The sequence below is a fragment of the Pterocles gutturalis genome, unplaced genomic scaffold, assembly GCF_000699245.1.
Source record: "Pterocles gutturalis isolate BGI_N339 unplaced genomic scaffold, ASM69924v1 scaffold17205, whole genome shotgun sequence".
Taxonomy (NCBI): Eukaryota; Metazoa; Chordata; class Aves; order Pterocliformes; family Pteroclidae; genus Pterocles; species Pterocles gutturalis.
The window spans coordinates 760-9,948 of record NW_010141134.1 but is presented as its reverse complement, the minus strand read 5'-3'; the positions used below and the strand labels follow the sequence as shown (position 1 = coordinate 9,948).

The window sequence follows — 9,189 nt, the reverse complement described above, 5'->3', positions numbered from 1 at the left end:
CCCCGTGGCTTTATAAACCACAACAGTCATACTCTTTAGGGACTGGAAGGCTGCTATAAGGTCTCCCTTCAGCCTTCTCTTCTCTTTTCCAGGCTGAACAACCCCAATTCTCTCAGCCTGTCCTTCTATGGGAGGTGATCCAGCCCTCTGATCATTTTCATGGCCCTCCTCTGGACTCGCTCTAACACATCCATGTCTTTCTTGTGCTGAGGACTCCAAAGCTGGATGCAGTACTCCAGGTGGGGTCTCATGAGAGCAGAGTAGAGGGGGAGAATCAGGTCTCTCGACCTGCTGGTCACCCTTCTTTTGATGCAGCCCAGGATACGGTTGGCTTTCTGGGCTGCAAGCGCACATCACCGGCTCATTTTAGGCTTCTGAGCAACCAGAGAAGCCACAATGCAAGTAGCAATCTTGTTGCAAAATAGCTTTTGGTTCTCCATAGTGCAGAAGGAGGTCACATACCATCAGTCCTGGCAGCTCCCGAACATCAGCGCACTCTACATGTTTGGCTTTTATTTCAGTCCTTTAAAGCAAGGCTCAATCTATATCAGGCCAGTCAGTATCTTGGCATCTATGCAGTCATGTTTGGTGTTTAGAATCAACTAAGAGTATCTGTACTTTAAACATGAAGTTAATTTGAAATCATCGACTCTCACACTGTCAATAGAAGTGTTCTGAACATTTATTGTAGCACATATGATACTGCTTTTGTAAGGTTTGCTTAAATACTATTGTGTATTTTTAAAAAGAAGAATTTAGTGTGCTCAACTGCACTCCATCAGACAGAACAGCTACCTTTAGTGTAAAAGAAATATCTCTTCACAGTGCTAATTCTTAAATGGTACAAATAACGTGAGCAATAAATAAATAATCAGTTCAAACAAATCTTCAGATAGAAACTTAATTTGGGCAAATAAATGACACTAACTGAAATACTTGACTGGATGAGAAGACAAGTTTGGCAAATACAAAAACACACATTAATTTGCAGTATGTTAGTTTGACTTTCCTACCACACTGTTTACAACTGGCAGAGGAGTCACCAGGAACTGCCAGTACAAAGAATAAACGCGGAAAGTGAGATCTCACTCCTTTAGCAGTTATAATAAAAAAAAAAAAAAAAAAGTCAAAAGTAATAGACCATCCAGCACTTTCACATCCACTTGGAAGTCTGGCACTAAATCAATACACTACTCTCTGCTCCTACCCCATTGCTAGGTTTTCCAAACGGTTTGTAAAAAGCTACCCATGAAGTTCCAATTTGTGACTCAAATGAAAAATAAGGTCTGGAACACCATCCAAAGCATCAAGGCACACCAATTGTAATAACTGCTCTGAAGAGGGAGTGAAACCGTAGTTAGTTTTAACATAAGCAACATTTTACTAATACTATGACATAGTCACGTTTTCCAGAATTATAACATATATTTCAGAGGAAATTTTCCATTGACAGCTTGAAAATAAAGACAGAGTTTTCTTCTTTGTTTCCAATCTCATTTTTAATTCTGTGTCTGTGAAAAAAAAAGCTCTTAAAAACCGTCACCAAGAGTCTCCCATTCACATTTTCACCCCTTCATTAGTTTTCACTCATGTAAATGTTGAGATTACATTCACATATTTTCTATTTAGCTGTACAGCAGCCCGCAGATAAAGAGAGAATACAAAACCTGCATCATGAGTAACAGGAAACCGAAGTGGAACCAAGTAGTGAAGCAATTCTCGTATCCCTGTTTTGAACCCTCCAGAAATACCAAATATTCCTGCTCTGGACTACAATCGCAAAGCTGCATTTTGTACCCTACAGCAAAACCAAACTGTGATCATGTCTGTGTGTGGGGAATGACACCAATTCTGCCAAAATAACTACACTTCAGTGGCATCTTCTGTTACTCCAACTAGTATCACTCCTCATTGACACATCTTCACACCTTCAGTTGACAAGTATATTGGCAGAATTTTGTAGAAAGGTCTTGCCTGAAGCTGTCTGGAGGAATACTTTACATCAACTCACTTATTAGAGAAGACATGGTAGAAATATAGTGATATTATCCTAGCTTAAAGATTACTGACGCAATATATGTCTTCAGAGATTTAATGTTCACTTAGAGCTGTGTGTGACTTTCCACCTAAAAGAATGATAAGAGAAGTGACTTACCACTTGTACCATTTTGAGATATCTGGCATATCTTGGATCCTTGGCCACAGTTACGACATTTTCTGTTACTACCTCTGTCTTCTGTAACCCTTCTTCATGTATATTGTTCTGCTGTATGCAAAGAACATAACACTTTAACGGTTAGGTATGCAGACCAGAAGTATGGAGAAATTTCAATCAATAAAATCTGTAATTTAAGGGTAAAGTGCAACCCTTCTTACATCAAATTATTCTGATCTACACTCATAGTATTTGAGATTTCCAAGATGTATGAAGTCACAAAAACTAGCTCTTTCATTACTGACTGTTACAAGCGTGACCTTTTACTTTCAGTCACAATTTTAAGTTATTGCACAATATTTGACAAAAAAAAAAGCCTATAATAGCCCTGTTAAGTTCGTTGTATTTAATAAACAAGATAGAACTAAATTTAAATGCCCACGTTATAAAAAATATATTTTTTAAGGATTATATCTATATATCTCCCCTAGTGTTATAATGCCTTTTTTCCTCAAAATATTTGATTCCTTGACAAATGTTTCCTATACCTCATATAGCTTTTAAATTATTTTTTTTAGTATAAACCATTAACCTAAAGGATAACATAATGAAATCAAAGAATTTTTAAGAGTAATTAATTAAAAAACAAAAAATTACAAGAAGCTATAGTACCATTTAAAGGACAACAGAAAACTCAGTATTTGCTATTAAACTAACCATTTGAAAATAGTATTGGAAATCTCCTTTGAGAAATATCTGTCCCTACTGTGATACTGGAGAAGGGGAACATTTCAAAGAAAATAAAATAACTGGGAATCATTCTCTAACACGATTGAAACACGCAATGCTACCTGTCTATTCTGTCTCTCATGTTGCTGGATGAAAATTAGAGATATAATCTTTAACAGGCAGGGAAAGTAGCACAGTTCTCCCGCTACTGCTACTCCACAACAACTTCCACCAAGGGACAGAATAAGCAGAAACTCGAATTGGAGATTCCAAGAAAAGAAACTATAATAGGAAACTGGGGAAAGAACTCCATCAACAAACGAGACAAAAAGCCTCACTTAGTGAAGCGGTGATCACAGGATTTAAGTGTGGGTAAAAAACCAACCAACCAAACACACACACACATACAGAAAAAAACCAACAAAAATTTAATTACAGAGATAGCATCTTAATGTTGATCACTTATAATAAGCTGGCAATTTCTGTACATAGATGATAATATACAGAGAACACTCACTGTAATAACCTCTTTAAAATAAAGTATGCTAGTGTTGCAGTTTTGACCCTGGCTAGCAGCTGAACACCACAACTGTTTGCTCACCTTCCCCCCTCTTGGGGATGGGGGAGAGAATTAAAGGGGTGAAGAGAAAAGAGACTCAGGGGTTGAGATAAGAACAATTTAATAACTGAACTACAATAAAATTGAAAATTATTATGATAATAATAATGATGATAATAATAATATTAGTAATAATACTAGTAATATATACAAATGTACAAATGAGTGATACACAGTGATACTGCTCACCACTCAATGACCAAAGCTCAGCCTGTTCCTGGCTAACAATCCCAGATCAGAGAGAGTCCTGAAACCGCAATCCCAGAACAGAGATAAAAGCCCGAGTGTCTGAGAGACCGAAACGACTCCGAGAGAGGGGCGACCCAGAGGGACACGACCCAGAGGAACACAACCCAGAGCAAGAGAGAGAACTTCTGGACAGTCTCATCTATATACTGGGCATGACGTGCATGATATGGAACATACCATTGGCCAAATTGGGTCTCGGTCCTAAACCTAAGATCAACTCCAACTGTAGCAATTGGGGCTGTGCTCCCTCACAACTTCTGCACCTGTGCAGACACTGGCACACCAGAGAGGCTGAAAAGACCTTGACTGTCCTAGCAGCAACTCTAAACATCAGTGTGCTATCAGCTGCCTTCTCAGTCACAAATCCAAAACATGGCCTCTTACTAGCTACTATGAAGAAAGTTAACTCCGTCCCAGTCAAAACTAGGACAGCTAGAAACTCCAATTTGAGCTGAAAGCTCACATTCTAAAAGGAGAAAAGAGTTGGAAATGTGTGACTCAAACTGTTAATTTCATTCATGACCTTCCCAGTCCCTTGATGTTATTCATGTTCATAATTTAGTGTAATTGAAGAAGATAGAGGCATTTACCATTAGATTTGAGTTAGTTCTAATTATTTAAGCCAAATATTCAAGAAAGGGTATATCCTTTTTTGTTTAAGTCACTCATTAAAACAGTTTCATTAGTGAAAAATGTAGTTATAGATCTTTACAGTCAATTGCTCTCTTCCAATGCACTTGCTTCTTCCATTTCTTTAAAATGAGACTAGAAACCTGACACAGAAAGCTATATTCCTTCAATGTATAAGTTATGCTTCATTACTTACGCCAGATTGAGGTGATACAGCTGTCTCTCGATCTGTAGTAGCTTGTGCCACAGGACCATTTGTAACACTATTCACATTTGCACTGGACACTTCAAAATTGACGTCTTCTAGGCCAGGAATAGAGGATAACTGAATGTACAAAACACCATCGTATAAGAAATGAGCATATGGTAAATCTACAGGCACAATAAAATCTGTAGTATGCTGCTTACTACATAGTCCCCTGATAGGTTTCATATCAGTAAAATCATAAATAACATTTTATCACAAGTTTTGGTATTTTGATTGGCAAAAAAAAAAAAAAAAAAAAAAAAAGTAATTTTCTACTCAGGTGGCTTTTACAAGAAAACCCCCAAAACACTCAATTGGAGCTTTCACTGACAGGACTGCAGTGCAGGAAAGGCTTTAACACCTTCCCAGCATTTTGCTACTCCATTTGTCAACCACACAAGAGCTGTGTCATCTTCTCTGCTAGTTCCTCTACAGTGAAAGAAAGCATGACAAGAACAGCCCTATTACCTAACAGATGGGTTACTGGTCACAGATTTTTCAATTTTCTACATCTTTCACTCTTTTCAGGAAATGCTGAGAGTGGATATTAAATACGTTGCATATTTGTTTGAAGAAAACACTATTTAATGTGATTATGAAGAATTCTGCAAAAATTACCAATGCTGATCACTCCTAAATATTTTGAAATAAATAATAGTAAGCACTGTTTGTGCTACTACAGTATTTTTTAGATGAAGATCTTTATGAATGGTTTCAAAATGTCTGACCTCTGCTCCCAGAAAAGCCAACTGAAATTGCTTCCATCATTACTGAAAGAAGGACGGGTTAAAACTGTACAGTAGGTGGGTTTTCACTTTTGGGTTGTTTTATTTATTTTTTTTTACTTTTAGCAAATTAAATGAGACTACAGATTATATATTTTTTTAATTTTAGCTAAAGAAAACACATCAGACACATTTGTGTTAGTTTAGATCCAATTTAGGTCACATTTCAACATCAAAAAGTTTACAAGGCATTTATCTAGTTACTTATACCAGTTGAAAATCATACAGTCAGGTAACACTTACAAAGATACTTTTGCTTTACAAAGGGGGTAAAAATTTCTTAATAGAGTTTGCATGCCAAATGCAATTTTGTACTGCAACCCTGCAACAGAATTTGCATATTTTAGTACTGGAAAACTTCCGTTTTCTTAAAACCAAACATTGCAACAAAAACAGGACAAGTAAGTTGCCATGTAGTTCCGTTACCCTTTCAACATCCAAGTGCTCCCTTCCTGTTCAATACACTTAACAGAGACAAAACCAACATTTCCACTATGTGCTGTTGGTTCCCTTCTTCCACATCTACTACATGTCCGAATGTTACACAATGTAAGTGGCAAGGCACACAAAGGGAGAATTTGCCATGTGAGCATTTTGTATTAGCTCCTTCAAATCATTATAAAACCTTATTTGCTTGATTCAGACTATGAAAAGGAAGGTAGTTCATGTAATCTAGGAGGCTGTCACTGTTAGAAGACAAAGTCTGTACACATACAAACCTTTGCATCCAAAATATTGAGTGTAGTTTCAATTTGTTGGATACGGAGAGAGAGTGCTGACAATTTCTAGAACAGAAAACAATTAGGATGTGAAAACACTCCCCTAGGCCACTTGTACATATACAAGAGTTCACATATAGCTAAACAAAACCACTTTTGTCTTCTACCTGCTGAAGGCAGAGTGTAAATGAGATGATAACAGTGCAAAATACATGAAGCAGTAACACCCTTTTTTAATTCAGTAGCTACACTGGTTCAAATTTTAAATAATTTTAATAGGCAGTCAGTTTTCCCGAATAATGACTGACAGAAATTAAGACAGACTATGTTCAAAAGAAAGCCAAAGTAAATAGGGTATTACTTTCAGCAACTGGAGAATAATGGTAGACATACTGTGTGTGCTCTTGCAGTTGCAAAAACATCTTTTTTCAAAGCTTTTTCCAAATGTGGAAGATGAAAAGATGTGACGTGTATGTATGTAACAGAGTAAATACAAACCAGAAAAATCTGATAAAGAATACAGCAGGTGACTGAAAGTCCTATACAGCCAAAATGCACAGTGAAGCAGAACTAACCAGAAGCTTTATAAGCTCTAGGTGCACCTCACTCAAATTTTGACACTTTTTAAAAAAACACAACTTAAGTTTTTCTAAATTACTCTATAAGAACTGTCAATCTTTTAACTAATCACTACCATACTCCACCAGACCTGTCCAAGCGAAGCTGGCTAGTACGCTTGCTGGCAGGTATGTACCACTCTGACAGCCTTCTGGCACGTTGGCAAGATTCTGCCTGGCTCTGAAGCAGAACTTTAACACCCTAAGAAAGCGGTAGTTCTGCCAATATGCTATAAAAAGTAAAAAGAGACTGACAGGAGTTAGTCATTTTGGATAGTTCACTGACTTGTTTACAGATGGTTCTCTGTTCATGAAGAGGAGTTAGTTCCTATTGAAAGGAACTATGTGCCCTAAGTGTAGCTGGGGAAAGGGGAGGAAAGATGTACAGAAGACAGTTATATAACTTTACGGGTCAGTTTGACTAGGCAAGAGCCAAGAAACTGAGAGTTAAGGACTGTGTCAGCCATAATTTTGAATGTCTTGGCTTCTGTTGATTTACAGTGGGATATTTCACTTTAAAAATACTTCTGTACTTCATAAATACAAAAAACTTTTCAAGGAGTTTATAAAACAATTATTTTAGTCTCTAGGGAAACAACATATTTGGGTTAACTAATAACTGTTTTATTAACTAGACTTCACAGCGTTGCTGTGTGCTCAAGACAGCTTTAAATATATGTGCCCTGATTTCCATAGTGCCTAGGTAAGAGCTAATACTGAGATCATGTGACAACTGAGTTTTGGACAACTGACAACAGCATCACCAGGCAGTTACACTGTCCCACATATCAAGTTACAAGAAGTTTAAAAATCTAGAAGAAAAATACTTTTTTCCTCTGAAGCTCCATATGTTGATGTGGTAGCCAAATTTTATACTTGTCACGGGTCTGGCTCTAAACTTTACTCACAACAGAATTACATGGCTTAGTCTAATTGGACTTGACTGCTGCCCTAGCCCTGCTGGCTAGGGCTGTATAGTAGCCTTTGTTGAATAAGCTAGTGAACAGTTACAAAAAAACCACTAATGACAAAAAGTTAAGCTCAAACTGCTATTAGAAAACATGCCTTCTACAAGGGAGGAAGCACTCTTGTCCTGTTCAATGGACAATTCTAGTCCTGTCCGTCTGGTATATTTCCATTGACACTAAAATCACCATAAAAACTTATTAACACTAAGTAGTTTATTTTTCTCTTTTTTTACGAGATACTAAAATTAACTACTTCATGGTCCATAGTAATCACTTGCTAAAAATGTCTTTTTCTCTGCATCAAAATTATTTACATTCAGAGCTTAGTGTATCAGCCATTTAAACCAACGGCACTAAAATGTGAAGGCAAGTTTTGATGCAATGTCCTAGGACGCAGATGAGAGGGATACTGACTGTCAAAATAGATTCAGCACCATATGAATATGGCATCCTCCTTCCAAAACAAGACGATATCCACAGATGGAGCTTCTCAGAACAAATTCCATATATCAAAAAGTTCAAAGACTGTGTCAAAACCAAAAGTTTAAGGAAAGCGGATTAAGTACGGTTTAATCAGCAGTCCATGTGGCTATCTTGGGGAAAACAAACCTATCTTAAACACTTACTCAAGAGAAACCTTGAACTGAAAGCAGACTAAATTTTTGGTTTAACCTACCAGTATTATTGCACAAAAAATACAGAAGTAAATGGTTCTCATTTCTAGGACTTTTTATTGTATAAATTGACAGCTAGGAAAATAATAAACATACCTCTTCACAAACAGTAGAAAAACGGTTTAGAAACTGCACTGTGTGAACCACAAACTGGTTTAGAAATGCTACAGTTCTTTTCTGCTGAATAGCAGGAACCTGCATTAAATAATATAAGAAAATTAGATTATACACAGATGTCAATTCTCACATTTGGATTCAAAGATCTATTAGAAATTGCAAATGATTCAGAAGAAATTATTTTAGAAATCTGCCCCAAGTATGCTCGCTATCAATGCATATGTATATAAGCAATTTTTAACATATATACGTATACATGTATACAAATCCTTTTTCACTAAAAAAATCTACTAACATGACAGTTGAAAAGTTGCAGGATACATAGAAAAGGCAACAAGATCTACATAAATGAAGGACTGTTATCTTACTTAAGGAGACGCTTTTAGATTAAATTGTGACCATTCCTAAAAATTGGTATTAAAACTTTCAAAAAACAGAGAGGCAATCAGAATCTTTCCATCTGAAGCTTAAGAAGAAAACTTGGGCATCCATACAAATACTCAATGACAACCAACATAATAATAAAAAATAAAGAGTAGAGAAATTGCTGTCTGTCTTTAGTGGCTACCTATGCTTCTTCTTATTTGCAAGCACAGACTATCCTAAAATTACATTTTAGTGTCACTCCTCCAAGTCAGATCTGATGCTCACACACTTTTCAGACTAACACATACAACGCC

General features: G+C 36.6%; 1 protein-coding gene across 1 annotated transcript; it reads right to left on the bottom strand.

Annotated features, from left to right (window-relative positions):
• Window positions 1-2,155: 2,155 nt before the first annotated feature.
• On the bottom strand, window positions 2,156-8,587 carry CCDC53 (coiled-coil domain containing 53; the record flags this gene model as incomplete). Its single annotated transcript, XM_010083933.1, has 4 exons — window positions 2,156-2,266; window positions 4,579-4,707; window positions 6,134-6,199; window positions 8,489-8,587. Coding segments are annotated over 4 exons (405 nt in total), but the record flags the coding sequence as incomplete, so codon positions are not given.
• Between the last annotated feature and the right edge of the window lie 602 nt (window positions 8,588-9,189).